This window comes from Struthio camelus, chromosome 3, assembly GCF_040807025.1.
Source record: "Struthio camelus isolate bStrCam1 chromosome 3, bStrCam1.hap1, whole genome shotgun sequence".
Lineage (NCBI taxonomy): Eukaryota > Metazoa > Chordata > Aves > Struthioniformes > Struthionidae > Struthio > Struthio camelus.
This window is the reverse complement of record NC_090944.1, coordinates 85,278,574-85,305,402: the sequence shown is the minus strand read 5'-3', so window position 1 is coordinate 85,305,402 and position 26,829 is coordinate 85,278,574. Positions and strand designations below refer to the sequence as shown.

The 26,829-nt window shown below is 43.5% G+C and overlaps 2 protein-coding genes across 5 annotated transcripts in view; both read right to left on the bottom strand.

Moving 5' to 3' along the window:
• Positions 1-1,908: 1,908 nt before the first annotated feature.
• LOC104152816 (solute carrier family 22 member 2) lies at positions 1,909-23,459 on the bottom strand. Of its 4 annotated transcripts, none has more exons than XM_009688346.2 (12): positions 21,699-22,217; positions 19,286-19,389; positions 17,908-18,062; positions 15,336-15,504; positions 14,292-14,406; positions 13,771-13,877; positions 12,815-13,029; positions 12,387-12,495; positions 11,135-11,247; positions 9,971-10,070; positions 7,981-8,068; positions 1,909-2,209 (listed from the first exon to the last, which is right to left on the bottom strand). In XM_009688346.2, the coding sequence occupies exons 1-11, from the start codon at positions 22,113-22,115 to the stop codon at positions 8,002-8,004; spliced, it is 1,671 nt and encodes a 556-aa protein (XP_009686641.1). In that variant the 5' UTR covers positions 22,116-22,217; the 3' UTR covers positions 1,909-2,209; positions 7,981-8,001. The 4 variants fall into 4 exon arrangements, with proteins under 4 accessions (XP_009686641.1, XP_068794994.1, XP_068794993.1 ...); XM_068938893.1 differs by lacking the exon at positions 1,909-2,209 and adding an exon at positions 23,422-23,459 and having other exon boundaries at positions 7,918-8,068; positions 21,699-22,189; XM_068938892.1 differs by lacking the exon at positions 1,909-2,209 and adding an exon at positions 22,868-23,311 and having other exon boundaries at positions 7,918-8,068; positions 21,699-22,189.
• A 1,324-nt stretch (positions 23,460-24,783) lies between these two features.
• Positions 24,784-26,829, bottom strand: part of IGF2R (insulin like growth factor 2 receptor) — a 60,519-nt gene continuing 58,473 nt past the window's right edge. The window contains exon 48 of the mRNA XM_068938890.1: positions 24,784-26,464. Within this exon, the coding sequence (XP_068794991.1) occupies positions 26,063-26,464 (402 nt within the window). The 3' untranslated portion in view covers positions 24,784-26,062. The remainder of the gene's footprint in view (positions 26,465-26,829) is intronic.

Here is a 26,829-nt window from a genome sequence, read left to right as displayed (position 1 = left end):
AAAATCTCATTACTGAAAATTCCAAGGCATCTTTATTTATTATTTGTTAAGGTGTCGCTTCGTGTCATGGAACAGCCTCACACACACGTCCGCACAGATATGAGGACTGTCTAAATAAGTGGTCATGTTTCCTCTTCTGAAAACACTTTGGAGAAGTTATTTTTCTCATCGTTTTCTTAACTGGCAAATGAAAACCTGATCCTCCAGTTAATCCATAGGAAAATATTTACTGCAGAGCTCACCAACTCTAATCTCCTGTCCCACCATCACTTACGCTTCTAGAGTCTAAACTCTGAAGATAAAAAATGGAGAAAAGCTCAGACCTTCATTTCTAGATCTGGTCAGGACACCTCAGATAAGAAAACACATGTTCATTTTGATGCACACTTGGTAAGGGAAGGTTATTGTACCCCAAACAGAGGATGTTTCATTCAAGGCCCTAAATTGTCATTACTGATTTAGGTCTGGTTTGCTCCTGACCAGCTGCAAATTTCTGTTCTTTGTAGAAACTCCCTCCCAAAAAGTCTGGTTTAATTTACTCTCTGTTCTCTGCCTAGGTTTACCACGTCTGTCCTGCACCAGGGGCTCATCATGCCCACAGGAATAGCTTCCAGTCTATCTGATTTCTTCTATTCTGTTCTTGTTGAGTTCTCAGCTGTTTTCATCCTCATATCAACAGTGGGTCGCATTGGTCCTCACTACCTGTGGTCTGTGTGATGGCAGGTGGTGCTTGCCTTGTCACAGCATTAGTCCCAGACAGTGAGTCATTCAGATCTCCTGATGAATGAACTGACCCACTACCATCATTTGTATCATCTAATGAGGGGGTCTGAAAAAGGTGGGTGAACTAAATTTTCAAAATGACATCAAATTAGATGGCAAGGCAGCGGGTACTAGAACAGAAGGCATGATAAGTCTGTGATTTTTGTCTGGCTTAGAATTTGGATTTGAATGCACATTTCAGGGTTTGCATCCCAAAATCTTCATATTTTCTGATTCCAAAAAGAAAAAAAATGTATGGACACACACTTAAACAGCATCTAGGTATAGTAAGTGCTTTCTGTCTGTACACATCAACAGTGCTGCTGCCATAAACATGAGACGTTTGGCAACCACAGCAACAGACAGTTGGCTTTTATAAAGCTGAGCATGCTCTCCATGGCCATGGTTTCTAAGAAATGTGTCCCTTAAGGGCCACTGAGTAAAGCATCTTTCCCAACCTTTTTCTTTATGGAATACGATTACACTGAAACCGCCACAGCACCAAACAACTATCAGTTCATAGGGGGACAAGAACAAAACCACTGAATATAAGGGACAAATGCCCCAGGCAAAGAAAGGGATAGTGTTCATTTTGACCAAGCAACTGGGGATTGCAGGAGTTATACAAGGGTCCATTGTGCTTTGCAGGGGAGAACTCAGCTGGGAATCCCAGGATCTGCACCCAGGGATGCTGCTGTGCACGTAGGGGCATGGGGAGGGACGGCGCAGGGGTGTGGGTCTGGCACCATAGATGGGAAGCAACAGGGAAGGTGCTGCTGCCTGCCCAAGGGTTAACAGCAGCCATCAGTCAGCAAGGCGCTATCAGGGGTTTAATGCAGCCCATGTTAGCTAAATGTGGGAGAAACTCAATGCTCTGTGTACAGTAACAGCTGAAACAGCTGAAGCTGCCCGGCAAGGTTAGTTTGGGATTAACAAATCCTGTGGCCTCCAGGATTTCTGGGAGTCTGACCGTAAGTGCACTGCTGGGATATTCATTTATTTGCAAAGTCATTTGAGCCTGCAGGTGTGAAAGCACATGCTGCAAGAGAGAGAGAGAGAGACCTGGAGGCCACAGGGTACTGACTACTGTGCAAAAGTACAGAGTATCTTGCAAAAAACCAGATTCTAATTACCAAAAAAAAAGTAGCAGTCTTCTGTTTTCTTTTATTGCAAGCAGGAAATGACATTTTGCATGAGCTTTTGGTAAATGCACTGGACTACTGCAATAAATAATTACTTTGGATCATCACCCTCTCCTTTCTGCGATGGGAACTTAGCAAAGTCTCAAGTCTTTGTTGTTTGTAAATCCTGAGCTGCGTCCAACATTTCTCACGTAAGTGCATCATCTTCTGTTAATAATACTTTTAGCCAAAAACACCAGGTGTTTCTATTTATTCATTTGAGGCTATCATACACAGGAGAGTCCCAGTTTGCGCCTTGGAAATGCCTACGACAGAAAAAGTTCATCTGTCAAATAGCAGAAATGTAATTTAAAATTAATTAGCAGTTAGAGGGGCAGCTCCTGCACAAGGTGAGCACAACTGGTCTTGCGCCAGGTGGTTTTTAAATGCAGCCAAGAAAGCAGAGAGCTGTGAAGCCGAGGCACAGCTATACTGGCAGAGACAGGGCAACCTGACGAGGGAGGTGATAGAAAAGCATCAGCACTGCAAAAAGTGCAAAAAGACAGCAAAAAGGAGAGACGGCAAGAGGTCGACTCAAGGCTATGAACGCAGGGAAGGAGCCGGTGGCTCATGCGTTGCCCTGACAGCGGAGTTTTCTGTGTATAAAATGCACATTACAGAGGTGGAAAACAGCTGCTTGGGCAACCTGCCCAGAGCACTTCCAACAACCTGCAGGAGGAAGCAGGAGGAGGAGGAGGAGGAATGCAATAGCGTCTGGAACCCGGGACCTTTATGTTCACGTAACTGAGAATCTCGTACACTCTAGACGTGGAGTGTCCGTAAGTGGTGGGTTGGCATAAGAATGAAAGAGGGTTTGTTGCAAAAAAGTTGCGGAGAGTAGTTTGTCTAGGGATACATATAGCTGATTTGAAGTGACCCTGTCTTCAGTCACGTGAGATGATCTTCCAGAGAAAACATTGCCATTTGCTGGGAGACCGAGTGACATGGAATAAAATACAGAGTAACAACTACAGTTTCAACAACTGGTATGAAACTTGACTACATGGTCTAATGAAGATCCACAAATACGTCGGAGCCAAAAATAGCAGAGAGGGAAGGAGTGGAGGTCTGCTTCACGTGTAATTTGGAAAGCAGTGACCCAGTGACGGGCTGTTCAGTACAGCAGCATGTACCCTGAGAGACTGCTTTCATGTCTAACTGAGTCTTCCCAGTCACAGCTGGAGCAGTTGCCACAGACAGGGCAATATCAGCAAGGTGAAGGTGGCTTTTGCATTCCTGACCTCATGCAGCGCAGAGCCTTTCTGCAGGAAGGTGCCCCAGCAGAAAGCAGACAACCTGTCAGGGCACTGCAGGGCCAAGGGGTGCAGCCTCACAGCACCCAAGCCAGGTAGGCGGGGTGACAACCACCAGGGTTGGCCGCTGCCAGCAATCACCGACAAGTCCCTGGAGACAGGGCAGCGGGAGGTGAAGATGGGAAAGCATTCTGGCAAATTGGAATCGGGATCTGGATCAGTGAGGTGCACGGCTGGGCACAGGTACCACTGCAGCCCTGCTGCCACTCTTAAGCTTGCTGTCACAACTGTGCAAAGAAAAGCCAGGGAACAGACCAGCCAGTCATGCCTCCCTACCTAAAACTTACCTGTCCCAGCTTAACTGTGAATGGTTACCAGCTGAGTTGTGCTCAGCATGTCTGAGAGTGCTTACAGACTAATTCTCATGTTTTTCATGCATCTGTGCAAATAAAAAGACCACTAATGTTTTCAGAGACACTCATACCCAAAAGGGATAAAGTTGGCTGAGGCGCATTCTTAAATTTTGAGAAACATTACAGGAAAGCAGTCTGTGGTTTCAGTACTTTCTCTTTTTGACACAATTTATGAACTGCAGAGGAATTCCCACAGTTAGGGTATAACTTCATGGGCACTGAGGGATCTGCTCAGACTTATAGCAGCTAACGTGTAGCCAGAAGACATTTGGCTTAGTAAAAACTTGCGTGTGGGGGGGAAAAGGAGAAAGAACAAGAAGGCAGGCAGGATGACGCCAGAAGCTATTCAGATGCCTCTGAATAGGCAGGTAGCTGGTAACACAGCCTAGCCTTACATTTGCTCTGGGCAGTGATACTAGCTGCTTCTCGCTAGCACTTTGCTCTTCCATGCTTCAGCCCGGGGCATGACTTTCAGTAGGGGTTGCCCTAGGAAGTGATGCGGCTGCTGCCATTAAAAATTACTCAAGTACAGGCATAACACAATCCCCTGAAAGCGTGCAGCATCCATTTGCTCAGGGATGACCTGTATTCTGGGAGTTGAATTTCTTTAGGGCCACGTGCACGGGCCACACAGCAGCACTGAGGAGATCGTTTCTGCCAGTCGCCACTCTCGGCTGCTCCAGGCCATACCAGCTTCAAACATCAAAAGAGAGAGGAGGACACTTGTCCTTCTGGGGTGCTGAATGTCCACCAGGCTGTCATGGAAGAAAGATGGTTCATCAAAAGATGTCGAGAACTGATTCTGAGGGGGAGAAACAACCTGAGACAGTGAACACAGAACTCAAGGCCACCAGAGGACCGTGAGCAGGAAGAAGGTTGGGCTGAGGCAAAGGAAAGGGATTTGGAGAAAAAGAAGCAGGCAGCCTGGGAGTACTAGAGCAAGGAGCATGTTGTAGGGAGAGGAGAGGAGGGAGCAGGAGGGCAGGAGAGGAGCCCGTAAGGAGGGGAGGCAGTGGCCAAGGAGGAGCAGGACTGCCTCAGGAGCCCAGTGGGGGCAGGAAGTAACAGTGGGTTCAAGAAAGGATTTGATGAACTCATGGATAATGGATCCATAAACAGATACTAAAGGGAATAGGTAGGATTGTGCCCACTGGCATGCCTAATCCCTGTGAATACAAGGGCAGTGGTTCAGGGCAGGTGGCTGGTCCCACTGCTACCTCTGAGGGCTGTTGCCAGGCAGATAGCCACAGCTAGAGGGGTCCTGGTGCTGATCCAGTAGGGCATTTCCCATGTTCCTGCTGCTTTGGGGGAAGAGAAAGTGTGAGTACAGGGAGCTGCTTGAAGGTCTCTGGATAGTAAGGCCTTGGAAGTGAGGTGGATGTGCTACCAAACTAATGAGGTTAGAGTAGGTAATTCAGAAGCAGGAGTCAAAAAACTATTAGACTAAGCGACTGGGAGCAGGGAATCACAGAATCATTTAGGTTGGAAGGGACCTCTGGAGATCACCTAGTCCAGCCTCCCTGCTCAAGCAGGAAGGGAGCAGAACAGGTTGGAGATGACAGGATTAGGAGAAAAAGTTGGAGTAGGAATGGGAGAGGGACAAATTGGAAAGAGACCAATTAAAAGAGGCCTCTCTAAGTCCAAATGGGTAGTGGAAGCACTAAATCCCTCCCAGAGCTGGCATGGGTCCAGAGACTCCTGAGCCTTCTGCTCCTGTACAGTCTGGGGGCTTTGCAGGACCTGGCCTGGCCAGAAGGGATGGTAGTATGGCACAGGATTGAACACGAGGAAAATTTACTGAACATAGGTTGATTCAGTGCCATACGGTAGGAACAGGACTGGAACATATTGCAAGTAAAATCTAGTACATAAACGTTTTGATGACACAGTAGAAGAAGAATTGGAAATCATAGAAGCTGTGTAACAGAAGATGTGCGGAGGATGTGATTTTCTGCTCATGCCCTGCCATGGGCACAGACACACAAGAGTGCCTTGACAAAATGATCATGTTAAGGTCATACTTTGCAGACACTAAACCTTGATGAGTGTCTGATACTCTATCAAGCCTGTAGTTGTGTTTAATGGGATAAAACTAGCAACAGAACCACCAAATACTAGCTGTGCTGGCATAGTGGTGTCTGAACGTTGGTGCCGACAGCAACAACCAAGGATAGAAACAGCACTTAGAAACTCTTGCCCTGGACCACAGCTGCAGTTAGGCTGAAGGGAGCTACTGGGGAGAAAACAAGAACCTTTGCATCTCACAGTTACAAAGTAAAGAACAAACTTTTCCAAAACCCAGTTACTGGAGGCTGGAAGGTACCCTGAAAGATGGTATATTCTTTTCAGGGATGATCCTTACCCTAACTTTAAACAGCTGGGCTAGAGCCAGAGTCTTCTTAAAAGGCCAAATCTTCATAAAAATCCAGTCTCCTTTTCATTAATTTGGACGCAGCTCTGTTCAGGTGCTCCCCAGCTTGTCCAGGCTAGTTTCTGACCCACAGTGCCTGGGCTGCCAGCGCCAGGGTCTGGCACACCACTGAGCTGGTCATGCCCCAGTGCTACTGCCACAGTCCCATAAGATGGGCTTCAGCTGCTGCCAAGGAGAAGGAAAGCTGGTTAACCACTGTTTTATCTAAGGCAGGATGTTAGGCAACTTGTCTCATAGCCCGGATGGGTGGAGACCCACAGCCTGCCGTCCTCTCCTGCCCCCAGGCCGCAAAAGGCTCCTTTGGCATTTGAAGAGCAACCACGTGCAGCCAGACCAGATTTGACATGCTCTACTGACTTTCCTAATTCCAAGAAGAAATATATGAATTGATGAGGCAGCCAGCAAGGAAATCAAGAAAGCACGGTTACCTTCATGTTCATCAAGGTGCCAGCAGGAGCAAATGACATTGTAACCAAGAGGTGACCGCAGACGCCGAGATATGCCTGAGCCTGCTGCCTCTGCAATTCCCTCTGCAGCGCTAGAGGTACTTATGGAAAGCAACTTGCACAACGCTTAAGGGTTTTGAGAGTCAGTTTCTATAGTTACTCATTTATTCATTCTGCTATTTTCTTTCCTTGACATTGTTGTCTCCCCCTTCTTCCCCTAAAGTTTTTCAAAACATGCTTACATTTTGAATCAACTAGAATAAAAACAGCCTTTGTTTTTGGTGCAGAGCTGAGCCATCAGCAATTACGGCAGGACACCAACTTGACAGGACACAGCTAATTGCATCCCCACTGCCCCCTTGCCAGTTTCAAGACCAGATCGTTCCTCTCTGGCCCTGAAGCGAGTACTAGTTCTGTAACTACACAGGCTAAATTTCTCTCACTGGAGATAAACAGAGCTGGTGCTGGATACGTACATCCCTGGCAGACCAGACCTTAAACTTAATGCTCCCTGGGGAGGAGGACTCAGTCCAATCTCAGCTGAGAAGTCCTGCAGTGCCGCAGCCCGGCACCAGCCCCCGAGGGAAGAGCAGGACTGTCCCCTCCAAACACACACAGAGATATGACTCTGCCCTGCACCAGCCCTATCCTAATCCTCCAGCAGAGCAGGATCTGGCAGTCCTCAGCTCCCTACCTATAAACCTTGACAGCTCCCATTCTTTTTAGCTAATAGGAGTTTCAAACTACTCTTCCAGCAAATGCTGTGTGCTTGTACGTGCACACGTGGTTATAACACTATGGAAGTTTAAGCAAACAGCGCCATGCACAGTAACAGTGTAGGCTGCCCACCATGAAGATGACACTAACAGGACAAGAATATTTAGTGGTTACACGCTAGAAAGGTCATTACCTTATGAAGGACCATGCGTCTTTCTCCTATTTTCATCTTTCTCCCTTTTCACGCTCTGGGTTGCCCTATGCCCATCCCTGTGAGCTGAGGGACAGCCAGCTAAGTGCCTCATGTGGGCTCCACCAAAGGCACATGAACATATGTGACCTCCATGACATTTAAGTGCTAGTAAAAACAATCTGTGAGAATTTGTTGCACGTTGTAACAAGTTTGCAGGTGGGTTGTTGTCACCTGGGTTCCACAACAGAGGAAAATCTGTTACACTGTGCTACTCTTGCATAAGATTGAACAAAGAAAGGCTTCATGGAGACTTGGAAGTTCTGGTGGGATAGACCCCACTATGCCAAAGTTAAGAGCAGCTCTTGTGTTCAGGTCCACACAGCTAGTATGAAAGAGGTTTTTCCAACCCTAAACTATATTTATAGTATAATGTGCAGAGATGGACAAAACTATGCATTACTAGGGACAACCTCATCAGAAAAACCCAAGCATTCTAAATAAAGGATAGAGGGACAAGAAAAGAAGACAGAAGAGAGTATTTATTTAAATTCGCTTTTCCACGCTCATGCTCTAAAGTAGACTACCTAGAAAGAGGTCTGCATTCTTCAGTCATGTGCTACTTCTGATGTTTGGACGTGAAGATAGATCTGTTTCTCCTTTGGAGCTCCTTGCCTGCAAGAACAACATGACATGAACAGTAAATTGGGAAAGAATGCATTCAGTGAGCACCTGCCTGTAAATTCATCACTCGTTCTGGCTTCTTGCCCAAAGAAAATGAGCAGTTAATCCTCAAAGCTGCTAGGTTTGCTCTGGCTCTTCAGTAGGTATTGGTGATTTACCTCATCATAAGAGTAGCTGGTATCAAGATTGCCTTTTTTCTGTTCCACAAGACTTTTTTTAAAGCACTAATTGTAGTTATAATAGGGTTGCAGCAGGTTTGAGAGGCTAGTGCAGTTATTCACAGGTCACTATAGGCCTATACTGCTTGTTTTCAGATACCTAGGGAGAAGAGTGGGAAAAACTGCATCCAAAATTCCTCAAACTAGAGTCTGGGAACTAGCAAGCAACTTTGTGGAAGCACAGGAGGTGGCTAAGCAACCCCCGGGCTACCCCAAACAGCTTTTGGCATGAATTGTCCAAATTTGAAGTGATAGCTACTAAGAGAATATATGCACCATGTAGTAGAGATCAGAATTGGGATTGTAAAAGCAGTAGAGATCCAGCAACCAAATTTAATGTCACCACCCTGCACAAACGTGTTTATCCTGTGCAGAAGTGGGTGCCATGTTTGCGACACTTACTTCCGTGCCTGGCTAAATGACTGTAGACCTGCAGGCAGCCGGCCTGCGTCCATACTACTGCTCTGCAGGGTTTGTGGCACACAGATGCACAGCATGCACATCTGAGTCACAGATCACTTCTCTCGGCTATCACTAGTGGGGCTGAAAAGATGACACCTTTCCTGAAGCTTTAACCCAGGCTCCACTATGTTTGCCTGTATTTTGGGGTCAGGACAGTGTCCAACAGCCTTTCCCATCACTCACCCCCACTACCAGTGGCAGGGAAAGAGGGGCAGATGCAAACCAGCTCAACACAGCAGCCATCTGAAGGTGCTTCCACTTCTCTCTACACAAATTGCTTCCCACCAGCATTTCTGCGTTTGAAGCAGGTGGTGCCTGGTTGCTCCACGCACTGCTGCTGCGCATCACATGTGCCTCTCAGCAGCTGCCTACATGCCCTGGCAAAACCCAGGGGGTGAGACAGTGCCATACCCTTGAGTGCTGTGTGGGGTCAGTGAGTATGCAGGGAGGGAGAGCAGGGACACAGCAAGCACAAGTGAGGAAGCTCTGGGAAGGAGCAGGCAGCGAGGGGTGAGGGGAGACAAGACTTCCCTGGGGCCCGAGGCAGCCCAAAGCATTTGCTGCAGCCCACGGAGAGCTGTTTGACTGAGAACAGGAGGTACCTGCTAGGATACAGTGGGTGGGAGGGATTTCCTCACCAGCCTCTTCAGTTTACCATTCTTTGTATCATAGGTTACCACCTTCTGCTTATGTGCTAATAAAGCTTAGGGCTTTTTTTTTAAAAAAAAAAAAAAAAAACGTTTCAAGCTCTGCTGGTGTTTGAGGCAACATCCTGCATCTCAGCATAAACAGGAAGATGGATTCAAAGTAGCACTTTGACATTTGCAGAATAAAATGACCATCTCTGCTCCCTTTTATGTACTACAAAGGAAAAACACCTGAAAGAAGAGATGAATGCACTCAGGATATCAAGAATTTGACATAGATATAGTCTGAATATTTGTTACAACTGAAATGCAAGGGTAACGGGCCATCATTGTATCCTACCACTTATAGCTTGGCTTGGTCACAAGTTATTTCGCTTTAAGTGTCTGAAAGTGAACTGATGGAAGCATCACAAAGTGCAGGAAAATTTTAATAGCAACCACTTTAGGGGGTTGCTTGGTTGGGTTGCCACCCCCCCCCCATTATCATCCTTTATGTATAGCAATACAGTATAGCTTCTAATATAAGACTAATAGCAGGCCAGTGAGAGCTCACCCCCTGGACCCACCTGTGCAAGTTTTCAACATCCTCAACTGTCTCAGGCAGAACTCTTCCTTTAGTTTCAGGCAGAAACAACACCAATCCACCCGCAATTACACCAACAACACCTTCAAATCAAACAGATGCAAAAACTTTATTAGCATATACTACTCTGTAGCATGTACACCATCTTTCTGCTGCCTTGCACAAAGGACTCTAAATGGGATTTTATTTTGTTCTCCAGACAAGATGTGCAAATCAAGACTTCATATGCAAGATTACCAGGCTATCTCCAGAGGGTGTGACAGCTTTGTGGAGACTGCAGCAAACTACCACTGCGAGTTATGTATTGAACAGTCTCTGAGACTGGAAAGACAGGTATAAAAAAAAAAAAAAAAAACACTTTTTAGTCTGAATGTATGCCAGAAAACTGATTTGAATTTTCTGTTATGTTACAAGATCTAGAAAACGCAATGTGTTGACTCTTATATAATGTAATTAACTCCTCCAGGGAGGATTTCTGTCACCCACTTTGCACACGCTTTTCTGGTTTCTGTATATTTTAAGTCTACTATGCACCTTCGTAAATGTGCCCTCAGTTAAAAATTATATATTGCCATTCAAGACATTTTTCTATAAATAGCGTACTGTGTGCTTATCTGAAGATTTAGAGAAGTTTTGCAGACCCTGACCTGAAAGTTCAGGCGGCTAGACAAACACCAATCTCATTCCAAATAGGTGGAGAATAGCCAGTTAACAGACAGACTGTTCAAAAAGCTGAAGTGGAGCAGCCATGCCTGTGGCTTAACGTATCATTAAATAAAAAAGGAATTATATGAAACTCCCGATTTTTGTTCCAGGACTGAGAGCAGTAATTCATCAGATGTAAATCTGTCATAAATATTAACCTGATCAAAACACCAGAACGTTTCTCAGCTCTTCGCCATTTGTCAAATCCATATTCATCTCTATCTTTCTTTAAAGATACGAGGAACAATAACAACAGCAAAGGAGATGAGTGCATAAACAACTTCCAAGTTACTGTAAACTTGAAGGTTATGGCTTCTGTAAAAGGGAACATGCTTCCACTGAATCTGGAGTGACTGCCTCAGCTGCTTTTTCCTCCCTTCATAACTTGGGCCCCATTGCTGTACCCCAGAAGCAGCCTGCAAGGAGGCACAGCAGCACTTACTGAAGACTATCAGCGGCAACTCCTGCCACACTTCCACCAGCCTGTAGACAACGAAGGGGGCGACAACTCCACCAATATCACACAAGGCAGAGCAGACCATTACCCCGAGGTTCCTGGTCCAACAGCAAAGGGATTATGTTAGTGTGAAAGAGTACTGCAGACGAACAGGAACCAGCTCTCAACTTGTGCAGAGCACAGCCTCTAGGTCTGCAGACCACACAGAAGATCAAAATGGTTAGAAAAACCCCAATTTTCCCCACTGGTAAGCAAATTCAGACCTATGTAGTGCAAGAATACAAGTCTTCACAAAAAGGAACGGTAGAGTTTACCTGTATTTTCACAGGTGTGAGCAAATTCCCAGGGTTAAAGATAGAGAATCAGTCTCAGAGAATCTAAACAGAATCTCCATCCAAACAGATTTTGTGAAAGTGTAAAAACTGCAGCTTCTGTACACTTTAGACAGCTGCTAGGGCAAGAAGTGTCTGAAGATCTTTCTGTTGCTATGCACAGGACTGGGACCCTAAATAACACTTCAAACTGTCTTGTACTGCATTCATTTTGGATAAAGAAATGAGATTAAGAGAGCTTTGTAACTTCATATGCTGCGCAACTTCACATATAATCAATTCCTATCTAGTGAAGAAAGGAGGTGTGAGATTCATCTGGTCAGCACAGACATCTGCCCTGCAGACAATGGCATATGATCTCGTTCTCTCTCACTATGATCACTTCTTCTGGGAAGAAGTAGCATATTTTGAAGAGTTAACATCTCTCAAGCTTTAGATATCTGCAGTGCACATATCTACTTCTAAGCTGGTTGCCCTGCAGCCCACTAACAGGCAGTGGAGAAAACCTAACCTCAGGTCACCTGCTTCCATTGGTTTTACCAACGCACATTCTCCATAGCAGCATCGACTCTGGATAGATCCATTTCAAGGTTACTTTGGTTCAAATGAGGCCCAAATCCAACTATGCGGGGCCTGAGAACCCTCATCCACCTGGACTGTCTCCACTTCTCCCTTCAATCGAGTTACATCAGTTTTCACCTGCCTTAAAATATATTTAATTACTCCATTAACCTTCATTTTAATGCATTTTCCTCATGCTCCACCCACATGTTGAACAATACCTGTGCAGTTCTGAAGCACTTGGGGATTTAATTAGTTATAATTTAGCAAAAAATACACCATTTACATTGGCTTAAACAATTTGTTCCCAGGTGAAATGGCTGGGTGGGAGAAGGTACACCTACCTGATGTACGTTGGATATAGTTCAGTGTTTACAAAGCAAACCATTTCAAAAGCCATCGTGATTCCCATTCGCCCAATACAAGCGGCAATCACTTTTAGCCAATGTATGTCTGCAAAGAAAGCACATTCAACATCCCAGTGATTTAGCAGGAATCAGTTAGTGGATCAAAGCCCGTATTTGCTGATTCTCTTCGAAAGGCTGTATTTTACTCGTATGAATCAGGAAATACAGAGTTGGTATCACATACATGAGCTGTGGAGTGGGAAGGTTCCCAAAGCAGCATAGAGGACCCAGATACTTTCAGATTTTTTATTAGCAGTGCTACAAATTGACCTTATTTCACTTTTGCGGTGTGAGGAGATAGACCGGCGTTGCTCCCCAGAGGCAACGTTAGGATGGGGAAACTACCATAACCTCTGATGACTCACCCTCTGGGATCAGGGCAGTAACAAGGCAGGCGAATCCAGCCACCAGATTTGCTGCAGCCCATGGGTAGCGTCGCCCAATGCGGTCAATCGTGATGATGATGATGATGGCAGCTGGGAACTCAACAAGAGCAGAATAGAGAAAATCCAGATACATGTTCCCACCAGCTAATCCCATGTGCATGATGAGCCCCTGATAGAGGATGGCGCTTGTGAACCTAGGCAGAGCAGAGCGTCCCAGCTTCGTTATTCAGTCAGAGGACCGAGGACCGCTTCCTGCTAGAGAGTTCATAACCAGAGGAGAGGGAAAAAAAAAAAAAAAAAAAACACACACACACACATTGGTGGACCCAACTTCAGCATTAATTTAATCTTTCTGTGTGAAATCTGGGAACCCGTGGAACAGGATGGGTAGTCAAGATGTGCAGTGGGAATCATGATGCTGCAGGCAAAGGCTGATGTAACTGAGCCTGCACTAATAAAAGCTACCCTAGAGCCCACCACATTCATTTCTGGTAATGGGCACTTACACCACCTAAATATTTCTCTGCCCCCTGCTGCTGGGTGGGGAACAGCACTTTTCTAGGCACAGCATGATCACTGTGTACCTGCAGTGCCTAACTGTTTGATTTGGAAACTACTCTGAAATATAGAAAGCTTCTTCAGAAAAAATGAGTACTTTTTATGCTTTTTTCCCCGATGAAAAAATTTTTTTTTCAGAACAGACATCTCTGTTGGTTTCACACATTTCAATAAAGGCAAAGCTATTGAAATGAATGCAAGCATCCCAGCCAGAACACCACCCTCTGGTGTAACGGGTCAGCATTTCCTTGAAACAAGACTAAATCCCTCTTCTACCAGAGGCCTTCTATATCTCCAGCTCTTGAGGCAAAATCTAAAACAAGCAGGTTTAAAGTTTTGTTTAAAACCAAAAAGAAATCTGAACATTAGCTTTTTACCAGTTGTACATCAAAATGAATGTATTTTTCCTCATCTGTGGTGTCCTGAAAAGGTCAACGAGTGAAGGGGTCTGCTTTCCACCATCTTCCTCTTCAAATTTAATATCCTGCAGAAAAGTCAGAACAACATTCATAGGATCTGAACGACTTCCACTCTCCTTGGGAAAGCAGCTGGAGACAAGTTCACACGCTACAGCTCTTCAGTGTGCGTAACGGCCCCAGAAGACGCTGTCTGCTCTTACCCACACAATGCGGGTGGCAGGCCAGGACTGCAACAGAATTCCCTCGCTGAGGCTGTTCCCTACTTTCAAATAAATATTTCCTAACTTGTTTCTACAGAGAAAAAATATCTATTTTTGGCTTAGTCAAGACAGTTCCTCTTTCTCCTCTCCCTTATCATTATGATAGAGATTACTACCTCTCTGACTAGGGCACAGAAACAGTAAGTTTCTGCTGAGAGGAATTAAAAGAGAGGATTGTTACAATGCTTGCTTACATGCATAAGCAAACTCCAAGCTCACCTCAAGATGGGAAGGCATTTTCTTCTGATTTTTTTTGGCAATATCACTGACAATTTTCATAGCTTTGTCATTTTTCCCTTGAGATATCAGCCACCTGGGAGACTCTGGGAGGCACCTGCAATGCAAACAAGTGGATGCTATTATACCAAAAGCTAATGCCTGTGCAGTGCTCCTATGTAGGGAGACTATTAAGACAGTACTTTTGTTGAATGGACAGCTGTCCACCTCCCTTCCCCCTACCCCCAAGAGTTTATTCCACTGCTGCTGCTGCAGAGGGAAAAGGAGCAATTATGGTAGCAGCTTTAGTCAAAGATGAGCTTGTTAAAGATAAATCTGGAAGGTCTTTGAGTGAGAGCAATATAACAATTTTTTTAGCCTGGCCACCACAAACTAGCTCCTCTTAGGGAATGAACCATTTTCCAGGTGCACTATCACAGGTCAAGAAAAAGTATTCACAAAAATTGAAAAAGGAAGATAAATCCCTTTCTATTATTCCTTTTCTCTTGGTCCAGCAAAACAACATCTTGTATCCAAAGCATTCAAAAGCTGAAAAATATTCATCAAAAAGACAGACAGAACCCTAAATACAGGTGTGCCCATGCACCTTCTTTTGATTGGACCAAAGAGCTGCAGGTTTTTCTTGAAAGAACATGTAAACAACCCGCTACAATTATGTGAGCGTTCAACAATCTCTCAATAACCATCTTTTCAACATAGGATCCACTAAATTATGTCAGAGATGTTTCTTTTCCTTTTTAAAATGTTTAATGAAGATAATAAATTAGGCCATTCTTCAGTGATTTTAAACCTAATCTTTCCTTTAAAGCGGATGTCAGACGTGGTGTACAGGCTAAGATGCAAAAAAGTGTCATATGTTGAGGGGTCCTATTTGCCTTTCCTTATTGCTATTTATCACCTCTCTGCATTAAACAGGCATAAGTGTCCAAAAAGCAATGCAAAATTTCCCTCAAGAAATCGAGTCTCAGGGACCAAAAGAGGTCACTTTTTTGGTCTTGCACGGTGATATAATGAAAGCGTATTTACCAGTAGTAGAGCATGAGGAAGAAGCTTGGCAGAGTAACAGTGAGGTGCAGCCATCTCCAGTGAGGAATTCCATAAGCAACGGCATCAAAGACAAGGAGTCCAACTGAGAAGGCCACCTGATAGAGAATCCCCACTGTCCTCCTATATCTTGGACCAACAACCTCTGTGACTAAAAATGCATAGAGACAGATGAATGATACTTCAGCAATGACAGCTCAGTACAGGAGTAAGTTTCTCTACTAGGACTCTGGAAAATAAATATTGCATTAATGTCATGAAGAAAGCGTCTGAGAAATTCTGGACTTCTTAACATTAAAACTCAAAAAAAGAAAAAGAAATCCTCGTTGTACAGGAAGGCTGGTTTGCTTTTCTGTCATCAAAACTTAGTAAGAGAAAAGAGCACTTTGGTTCTACACTGATCTAAGGCACTCAATTGTCTTCTACCATGGAAACCTCTGAATAAAACAAACACTCCCTCAAAACGCATAGATGGATTTTATTGTGAAATCTAATGCTACCCTACATAACATCTCCAACCTGATAACAAGGCAGAATTTTTAAGTGCACCTTTTCAGTTTGCATCTCACTCTCAACACATAAAAAGTGTTTGTACTGCAAATTGGGACATAGAGCTTCCCAGACAGGATGGTTTCATGATCAATTTGCTGTTTGCAAACATCGCAACCTGCCAGGCCTATCCTGTGATAAGTGTTATTAATACAGAACTAGGAGATAGTAATTATTCCCTCAGGCAGGCATAAGCACACATGAAATTTTGCATCCAGTTGTGTCTCATTTCAAGAACGCAAACAGTGGAAAAAGAATAAAATGCAATTATTCAGCAATTCAAAGACCTATTTTCTTTTAGAATCATAGATTAGCTAACGTCGTTTGGGCAAATGACGAGTAGAAACAAAAAACATCTCCAGCTCAGGAAGACTCTGAGCCAAAAAAGAGTTGAAAGTCAGACAAGTGTCCCAGGAGAGCATGATAACAAGGTGGTTCTGTCCTTATACCCTTCCCTAGGCATTCAGTGTTGACCACCTTTAGGGACAGGAAGCAAGTTGAAACTTTGGGTCCAATTCCACGCGACTTTTCTCATGAAAAAGTTTCAGGGAGAACCCAGAAGTTAAAAAGTGCAATTGAGGAAAATATGGTAGGACAAATCACTGTCCTGAAAGGAATTTTATACTATAAAAATGGCATGAAGTCCTCTGGAAGCAGTGATGGAAGTTTCATCAGTGCCAGAAAAAGATTTAAGAGACTGAATAAGCATCTAGAACATGCGCAGGAAGGAACAATCCCATCTTGGCAGAGAATAGCCTAGCTGTGGGCTAGATGTTTTTATTTAGCTTTTTATCTCAAACATCAGGATAACTGCATTAGCAAGATGTTTCTGTTAAAAGAATTAACAGTAGCTTGAAGCGTTCACATTTACATTCTTGCCACCATCACGGTTAACTGAATGGAGTAGGGTAGACCACCTCACTCAGAGCTATTTGGTAGAGCCACCTAACTTGCTAATCCCAGTAATACTGAACTGAGCAGCATTTAAAATACTTAATCCACTGCTCTGTTCATCGCTTGTTCATTTATCGATAAAAGGCTGAACCCCGCAAGAGAGAAGTTCCTGGTGGCTCTACCAAGCCCCAGAATTGGGGCTCAAGCTGCAAGCTGGCCCTCAACTCTGCCTCTGCACAGCAAAGCACTGCTTATTGGCTACAAAACTGATCTTAGCACGAGGCTGTACTGAGGCAATACTTCCCTCAGGACAGGCATGTGGTATTGGCATGCCAATTGAGGCCAGCTCCGGCAGTGACTAGCGTGGGCAGATCTGCCCCGTGGGCTGTTGCTCCTGCTGACATGCCTGTGCCTTGCTGCCAGGCGCAGTTGTACATTGGAGCCAAACGTGATCAGCGCAGCACTGGGAGAAATACCACCATGGCTAGGCTCTTCCCACTGCTTTGAAAGCCTCAGGTTTGGCCTTCAGTCAAACAAGTGCACAACACCAGTATACTCAAGCAGCTTGAGTCTTTTTCTCAGCAAGAACATACTGTTCTTCTGTTATTTTTAGCCTGTAAAGCCTCTGCTTGCCCTTTATTGCTCTTTATATCATAAAAGTGCATTCAATTTTCCCTAATCTCCACGTTTCTTTAATGGCCTCCTTTGTCATCACCTCATCTGTGACTCGTTTGGAAAGTCGGCACCAGGCAGCTGCAGCCTGTGCTAGGGTCTGCCTTCCTTCCCCAGCTGGCACCCCAATGGGTGGGAGAGGAGCTCAGGTCTGGCAAAAGGAGAGCTGCACCACAGGGGACAGCCTACTACAAGGTAGCAGCCTTAATTTACTATCACTTGTTTGATCTTTGAAGGCTTCTGTGTTTTGGGAAAAACAAGAGTATGTAAAAAAAAAAAAAAAAAAAAAATCCTAGTAACCCAAAGACAAAGAATGTTCCTTGAGATCAGCTTGTATATATGATTTCAAAAAAACTATGAGGCATTTTTCTTAAATGGCTTTTTTTCAGGTTTTCTCCTTGTCTTCTGTAGCCATTACTGGGAAAAGATCTAAACTCACCCAGGATATAGCCTGCGGTCCAGCAGCCCTTGCTGACTAGTCCTTGCAGGAAACGGAAGATCAATATCCAGAGGTAGGTAGGCACAAAGAACAGAAGAATTCCACAAATAGCATTTGCAAGTATTGTAGCTAACAGGCAAAATTTACGGCCAAACCTGGAATGGAAGATAATACGTACAAGGCGAAACATCAATAAGGAAGACACAGGTGTTTTAAACTATCAAGAAACCTGTGCATCATCAGAAAAAAAAAAATACAAAAACTTTGCAAGGCATGGACATATGCCAACTTTCATTGCTAGCCCATTCCCCACTCACTTGCTTTTCAATTCCTTGAAAAATTACTGTGGCAACTGCTCTGCAGTTCCACAAAGGCTTTCAAGGCTGCTTGAAGGAGGAAAAATTTCCGCAGTAGCAGCTGGGCAATAGGCCCACTTTTACATATACTTGGACTTGGGGCTGTTATCTCCAAATTCCAGAATAGGCAGCTTAGTAATTTGTTATTTAGCATAAGGTGATGAATTTGTGCAAATTAATATTATGGCTCTGTTATATTTGTGTGGAGGAGAGGCAACAGATTTATATACAAGAAACTCAATCCTGAAAGATATTTTTTTCATGGATTCTGCCCTGAGTGGGGTGTACTTCACAGCTAGAGAACAGACCATACAGTACTAACAGTCTCTAGACAGGAGAGAAGTAAGGGAGAAGGTGGTCTTCAAATATTGGCATTTATTTATTTTTAACCTAAACTGCCTAGACAAGTTTGATTTTCTTACTGACCACACACCTGCCATTTGGCAAGCCAGAAGTAGAGCAAGCATCCCGCTGTGGATCCTCCAAAGGACAACTTTGCCTGCTGGTTCTGAACGAGGTGCTAAGATGCCAGGACATACAGCGATTTCCAAACCGGCACTGCCTTTGTACCTATTTGGCAATCTCTGTGTGCATTACTTAAACAAAAGTTTCCCAAAGGGAAACCAAGTATTTCCAAGTCATAGCGGTACAGAACATGACTGACTGAGTGAAAGCTACAAATTAGAATTTCCTTGGTTCTGTTAACATCCCCAGTATTTTCTTGTGGGACTATTAGGACTTTTGCCTGCATGATCCAAAAATACCTTGCAGAAAACACAAGTTCTGCAGCACTTGGGGAGCAGGAAAGATCAGTACTTATGTAAGCTATCAGATACGATTTGGTCACTCAAGAATGAGAGAGAGAGCGCTTATTTCTAAGACCACAAGTTAATGTCTAGATGATTTACCTTAATTTGAAAAGAGCAGAGATACTACCAGTTGCACAATTTTTCTCTGCCTTTACTTAACTGCTGGACACTGATAAGGGAGATCAGGTGGTCTTACTGTCATCCCACACATACCTGTCTGCTATGTAGCCAATGTTTACAGAGCCAACAAAAAACCCAGCATTCACAGATGACTGAAAGAGATCCAGCTTCCAGGAGTCCTCACACACCAGGTTAAACTAGAACAACAACCACAGTTAGAAGCAAAACAGTGAAATCAGGAACTAGTTCACACCTACAAGTCTCCATAGCTTCAGTTTGGGATTTAAACATGTTTCTCTGGTGACATCCATTTTATCAGCATCCAGGAATCCTACTGATATAATTGTGTCCAACATTAAAAACAGAATCAAGCTTTTTGAGCAGTTCTCTGCTATTTCCCATTGACATCTCATCTTATGTTACTGGAAAGAACATAACGGAGTCACTGCTTGCCAAAATTAGACCATTACATGCATTATGCCTTGTTCAAACTCAGTCGATCACCCTGGGCTTCCTTAACCGCATGTAGCTCCGTGTGGCCGGTGGTTAACGTTTCTAAGCAGTTCTAGTTGCCTCATCTCCTTGCCACAACAGCTCCTACAAGACTGCTCAGGATTAAGGATGGTATATTTCAAAGGGTATTGTAAATGCTCTCAAAAGCCTGATTTGTCACGCTTTCAGTGGAGCACCGGTAATGCCATACTCCCTCAGTGAGGTACGAGTTACTGTGCATCTTTTTCTGAGTTGAACGAACTCAGCAGGGTTTTGGAAGCAAGGGAAAAGTCTTATAGCCTAATTTATCTGGAAACAGGGCATTTCACAGCCACAGCAAAGCTTTACCACAGGTATTTGCCATCTGGCCTTAGTCCTTATGCCTTACTAGAGAAAACACGCAAGTAAAAAAGTTACCTGAGAATAAGTTACTTTAAAAAGCCATCCTCAAGTGGCTGAGAATCCCTTTCTGTCCCACTGGTAAGCTGGATTTAAAATTGTGCATCTTTGATCCATGCAAAAACAGCATCAGTCCTATGAGGATATTATTCCACATGTAAATTTTTCCTCTGAGCAAAGCCACATGCTTTAGTCTGCACCGGCAAGGAAGCAGGGCAAAGGACAGAGTATGGGACAATACAGAAGAGCCTAACAGCCTGAATGGACATGGCCACAGCCTGACACAAAGCACACTGGAAAAACTTCCAGCTTCTGTGAATTCTCACTGTTGTAGTCTAGCAAAGTCTTTGCTCCTTTATAGCCAGCATGGTGTAATGTAGGATCCTCAGATCATTTACGTCACAGGATAAATGACAGAAGCAGCACTGCACACTTCTGTGTGCATTTTTGGCTATTTCAGACAATCCCAACAGATTCACAGTCAAGCCATGTGGACCAGGGCATTTGCTTGAGCCTTTCGGACTGAAAAGCGTTTGTTGCGGTGCTGGTTTGTAAAAGCCTTACTTCACCCTCCATTTGAAAGGTGTTCATTAAAGACTGCCTGAAAAGATTTGGTGGTTCATTTTCTTACCTTAATATCAAGTAGTCCATACTTTGTGATAAGAAATACACATACAATACACCCATTTTCACCGACATTGACTTTTCCTCTTTTTCTTAAATAACCCTCCATTAAGTCTCATTCAAACCTAAAGTTATAAATGCTGAAATCACTAGAACCTTTAATTTTAACTGCTCTTACATTTGTTTTAGCAAGTTCTATTAAATTTTTAGAGGTGCCCAGGGTCAGTTTTTCTTCCCATTGAACTTATGATGAAATCATTCATCATCCAATTTTTTAGACATCTAAAAGTCTTTAAAATCCTGAAGTACTTTCAATAGCTTAGGTACCATTTTGTTTTTCGTGTGTGCTCTTGGAACAAAGACAGCCATTGACTTTTCCACAATTTCTTTTTAAAATAAGCTGCTTAATTGTGAGAGGTGATTACTTCTCCCCCATCCCTAATCATTTAATCATATTTGAAACAAACTTTAACACTTAAACCCACAGATGTTAAAGTTTAGGCCCAGGTCCCAGAAAGACTGTGTGGTTCTGAAATCCACCCACGCACAAGTCAGCCGGTTTTGTTTCGAGTGTTACAAGTTCTTGATTTCTAACACACACTGAGGGATGTTTACACACTTCCACAAATAGGATTTCTCATGTGACTAGCGCTTTATTCAAAAATCAGGCTTCATCTAAACAGTGATTTAATTGCAGAAATACATTTTGCTCCACAGCTGAAGGTGAAAGCTTCTGTGCAGAACAAGGCAGTACATCACGGCAAGACGACAGCGGAAATATTTTATGTGGCTTTCTGTATAGTTTGACAGCAGGAGAGGATCACTGCCTCCAGGTAAGCAAATGTGTATATAGATATGTATTTTTTTAAATATATATATAAAAATATATATATATTATATATGAATAAAACACAGGCTATTGCAGATGTCTTCCACGTCCTTCAACTAGTCAGTGATGAAGGGGAAGTGGAAGACAGGCATTTATTTTTACCTCGGTCACAAGAGATGTCCCCAAAGACTCGTAGACCCAGCCATCCCGGCAGCTGGTGAGGGGGACAGTGCTGCTGTTGCCGTGCCCCAGGAAGGCAGCGATGGGGTCGGTGCAGCTGAGGCCTGTTGCGTTCCAGTCCACGTCATAGCGCCTGCAGCGGCTAGCGAAAGAGGCACCACGTTGCCCCCACTCGGGAACGGTGTAGCGCAGCTCCTCTTCCAGGCTCCAGCCACAGCTATGGCTCAGCTCCGCCACGCCAGGGCTGAAGCAGCGATGCTCGGGGATGAACCCCAAGAAGACGACACCCACATACACAGGGGTGAAGGCAGCAGAGAGCAAGCACAGTACAAAAAAGGTTTGCTTTTGGAACCTGTCAAATTCTCCAACGTTCTCCAAGATTTCATCGAAGGTCGGCATTCTTGCATTAAAACCCCCTCAAAAACTTATCTTGGTCCTCTGCACAGCACTGATACATTTAGTTGGCAGCAAAGCTATTTAAGTAACAAAGACATTTGACCAAAAGTCAAGACTAACTCCATAAATTATTAAACTACGTGTTGCAAGCTTTATTTTTTAGGTTTCATTTGAAGTCAAACCTTGATTCACCCAAGGAGAATTTGCATTTAACCCCTCATCAGAGAGCATATGCTCCTTTTCTCCAGGAAAGCAGCTAACAGCCAGAGCAATATGTTTCTTATTAGCCAAGTCAACTCTTTGAGGACAAGCAGCAGTCTGACAAGCAAGCATAGGCAGAAAATTCTACCAACAAGCAAGTGAAAAATTTACTGTAGCAATTGCTGGGTATGATGTATGAACAAAATTTATTAATGAGGTTCTATAAAGGATATTTAAGTACACTGGGAAACAGAAGTATTCCCACACTGAGCCTTATTACAGGGGAGGAACATCTGTTCTACAAGCTCTCATATGCTGACCATCTTACCTCAGCAACCACCTTTAGTCTGCATACACCCCCTTTTCCAAAGAAACCCTCCTCCACTTACAGTAGGAAAGAAAAGTGTTATCTGACCCTACTTCTGTTCATCAAAAATTTCAGGGATACAACAAGATTTAAAAGCATTCAGTATAGAATTATGCACTGGGAACAGCTTTGGGAAGCCATGATACACCCGTATTTAAGACTAAGACAATTATTTCTGACTACAGACCTGTAAGACTTTAGGCAGATTTCTTTGTGGCACGCAAAAAGAAAGCAAGCAGAATCATATCAGGCTTCAGTGGTATTTCATACTGTCTATGAATGGATATCAGCTACTCCAATACTTTTTGCTGACAACAGTAGCTTTCATCAGAAGGAAAAGCATGAATGAAGACAGTATTTAAAGATGGAAAACAAAAAAAATTCATCTGCAAAGTGACTTGCCCAGCGTAAGCAACTATGCAAAGACGAAGAACTATTCCCAATATACTCCAAAAAAAAAAAAAAACCACAGAAGTTCATAAGAGTTCTGAAGCAAGAGAGACCAGAACTAGTTCTTCACCTGGTCTAATAATATGCCACTGAAAACTCTGTTAACCTTCAGAGTAATTATGACCTAACCAGCTGTAAAAACTGATTTGTGAACCAGTACTCCAAGAGCATTCCTTGCAATACACAGACCTACTGCCTACAAAAAAAAAAAAAAAGCAAACAAACCACCCACACACCGCAGAGGCAGAGTAACAAGAACTCTGCTTATGCAACTGTTTAAAGCAGCATTACCTTGCACTAAGCATACAACCTCCCTGGAGCCACCACCACCACTGGACTTTTGCCTCCTTGGCTGCAGGAGGTCCACATGGAACAAGAGGGACAAGTGCACAACACCAGCCACGCTCACAGCCTGCCTCTGCTTCCTCCCCAGGCAGGAGGCATATTCACAATCAGCTGAAGGGTGAGGGGTGGGGGGGGGGGGGGGAGAGGGGGAATAAAAAGCCTGCCTGGAAGGTGAGCATTGACAACAAAAGAACAACCCCCACCCCCACCACACACCCACCCACCACATAACCTTGCACCACTTCTTTCCTAGTAGTCTTGTTTAAACAGTTTGTGATTGTGTGCACTAGTTTAAAGTCAATAAAAAATTGTTAGACTGGGCTTTGTGATTTCCCACTACCGTCTCCCTATGCCAGGCAAGAGGTAAGCGACACTTCATTTCCCACAGAAGCAGTCATGAGCACTGTGCTGTGCAGTTGTCCTACAGGCTCCCACCTCTGAGGAAGCTGCCTGGCGAACCAGCAATGTCAGGATCCAGCCCAGAATCTACCATCCAGAAGCTGCTGAAGTCTTCGCATGCAGTCATGGGTTTGACTCATATGTACTCTCCTGGTCTCCACCATTCTTCAACATTTTCCTCCCTGTATTTAAACTAAGTATTCCACTGGGAAAGTATCTCCTGAAGCAAGTTCTGCATCCAGCTCTGTACAAGACAGGTTGACTAAATCTTATCTACACATGCCTCTCTACACATGGGCAGCAGTTCCAAAACTAGACATTTAAGTTGCTCACTGTTGTCAGCTGCATACTCTTACAAATATCTCCTTGATATTGCTAAGAGAAACATTCCCAGGTAGAATACATTTGTCCTATCTAAGCATCATTGCACAGAGTCACAATAAACAGGCCATTTGGTATAAAGTCTTTGTATAGAAGTCATTTCATGCCACACACTGATCCATCAACAATGCCAAGATGTAAGCCGTTGAGACTTGGGGAGTGGAAGCAGTGCTCTTCAGCAACCATTTAGGAAACTGTTTCAACAGGAACTGACAGTAATTAGACACATACTGTCAGGCCTCTCATTTCCCCAAATAACCTAATGCTAACTCTGAAAAAGACTACTCATTTAAATATGATTTTAAATATGAGAAGATGCAGCTGTAGCCAAACTGTTTTAAGGCTTTACCTGTAACAGAAAAAAATTAATCTTAAAAAAATGCACTATTGCACCTTATCTTTATATTCTGATTTTTGTCATCAGTTCTCCTTTTGAGCAATTTGATTAGAATATTAACTGCGGCAGCAGCAGAAGAGGTTACCAAGTTGATGAACAGTGCTAAAGACTAGTACAAGAAAGATCCCAGACTTGAGATGTGGGATTTGGAATACCCACTTCATATCTTTTATTGAAATTGCTGAATACTTTATATTACACTACTTTGATTCAAAATGGAGTTTTTATAAAAAGAAACTACTGTTGAAACTGAATAAGCCAAAAGGAATAATGAAGGGTTTCAAAATTCTGACCAAAGTATGTACTTGCACAATTCTTTGAAACCATATCATTGCCCATAAGGTGATTCCAGAAAGACCTGGCGAGAAGCAGGACTGCCAGAGGAAAACTGACTTCCATTCATCACCAGTAACATTTCAAGTCAATGACCACAGCCAGGGCTTCAGCATATGTGTCTGAACTTATATTATCAGGAAACTCGGGCCCAAAATTTTTCTTGCAATTTGTACCAGAGAGATGTTGTGTGGGTTAAGGCTCCTCTAGTTGAGTTTTCTTGGTGACGACAAACTGGGCAGTGTAGGTTGCATGCTAGGAATTCTGCCTCTCTGGCCCTGAAACTGATTCTCGTACAGAAAATAGAGTCCAGCCATAATCTAGGAAGAAAGAAAAAAAAAAATCTTTGGGTGCTTTTCAGCTGCTTAGGCAAATGCTGAGAAGTCGGTCATATAACCAGTACCAAAAATATCATGCAAAGAACAGCAACCATTCCAGGCTAAAGCTATACAGAGTTGTACCTTTCAGTCAAAACCTTTGAATCAATCATCTGTTTAAATTAGAACGGATATTCAAATTTACAGGATAAGTTAGACCAGTTCTAAAATTTACATCAAATCATCCCAAAACACAAAAAGTTATGTTTTTCCTTGTCATACCATGGGTGAACCCCTAGAATAATACCCTGCCGGCAGGAAGAACATGTTGCTATTAAGCAAACCTGAGTAGTGAGGATCAATAAATACAAGGAGTTAAAATGCTAGTAGTCAGATAACTTGAATCTCAGGAGCCATGGGCTTCATTCAGCTTTAATCCTGTCCTTTGAAAGGTTCCTCTTAAATAAGCATTTAATGTCTATGCTGAGGCTTAAAGGAAAAAAAAAAAAAAACAAACAAAAAACACTGTCCTGGCTAGAGAGAGTCAACACAATTCAGCCAACTAGATGTTAGAAATCTAGTCTTTACTGAACAGATCATTGTAAACCACCAAGAAATCTCTCTTCTTCCCTTTTCAATAGTTTCTTGTTAAAGGCAAAATTCAGAAAAAACTTTCACGCTGAAGTCCTCATATTTGGTTGGAAGTGTTGTCCCATTACATATAATCTCTCTATATTTGATTAGGCACAAGAGGAGGTTATTAAACATTCAACAAGTCCTCATCACTATCGTCATGAAATGATACTGTATTCTTAGAGTTCTGCGCCTGCTGTTGGCCTGGCTTGGCTTTTGCTTTCCTGTCCTTTCCCCCATTCAGCAAGTAAGCTTTGTCATCACTGCCAAGGCTTGGTGTGTTCTTTTGTGGGTGCTTGCTCTTCTCTAGTCCTCTTCCTGACTGAATCTTTACATCTGGAATTGTTAGCACTTCATCCTCACTGTCCAGGTCATCAACATGGAGAGACGTAAAGGCTTCAGATGTAACAGACTTGGTAGTAATGTGACCATTTTCCTGCCCTCCTTTTGCTGTTCTTTGATTTGGTGCTGCGATTTCCTCCATAAGCCACTCTGTTTCATGCTCGTTAGCTTCTTCTTCACTGTTTATCTGAAAGAAAAAGATGCAAGAGGAGACTGCATATAGTGCTCTAGACTCTGCTACTTACTACTGATCTCTCCAATTAGCAGACCCATCCCATACAGGGGCTTGGGCTTATTTGGACAACAGCAGCACATTCTTGCAGTATATTACTATTGCTTCCAGCCATTCTGTACTATGGCTGAACCACAGCTGCCTTCTCCTAAAGCTCTATACCTTATTTGGCTATTCATGGACTGCTTTTCAGCATTTCTTCAACTCTATCTTGTTTTGCCTTTTCATTATACAGTTTTAGACATCTCAGCCAGCCACGTGGCTTTCCTGAAGCTACACAGTTTAATCCCCATGTACTAAAAAAACTAAGCTTTATTAAA

Coding starts and splice junctions, on each gene's coding strand:
- LOC104152816 (XM_068938893.1), bottom strand. CDS start 22,115: ATGCCGACCTTCGATGAAATCTTGGAGAACGTTGGAGAATTTGACAGG. Junction 13,030..13,770: donor TTCATTTTGATGTACAACTG/GTAAAAAGCTAA, acceptor TGCTCTGCCTAG/GTTCACAAGCGCCATCCTCT. Junction 10,071..11,134: donor GTTGCCGCTGATAGTCTTCA/GTAAGTGCTGCT, acceptor TTTGATTTGAAG/GTGTTGTTGGTGTAATTGCG.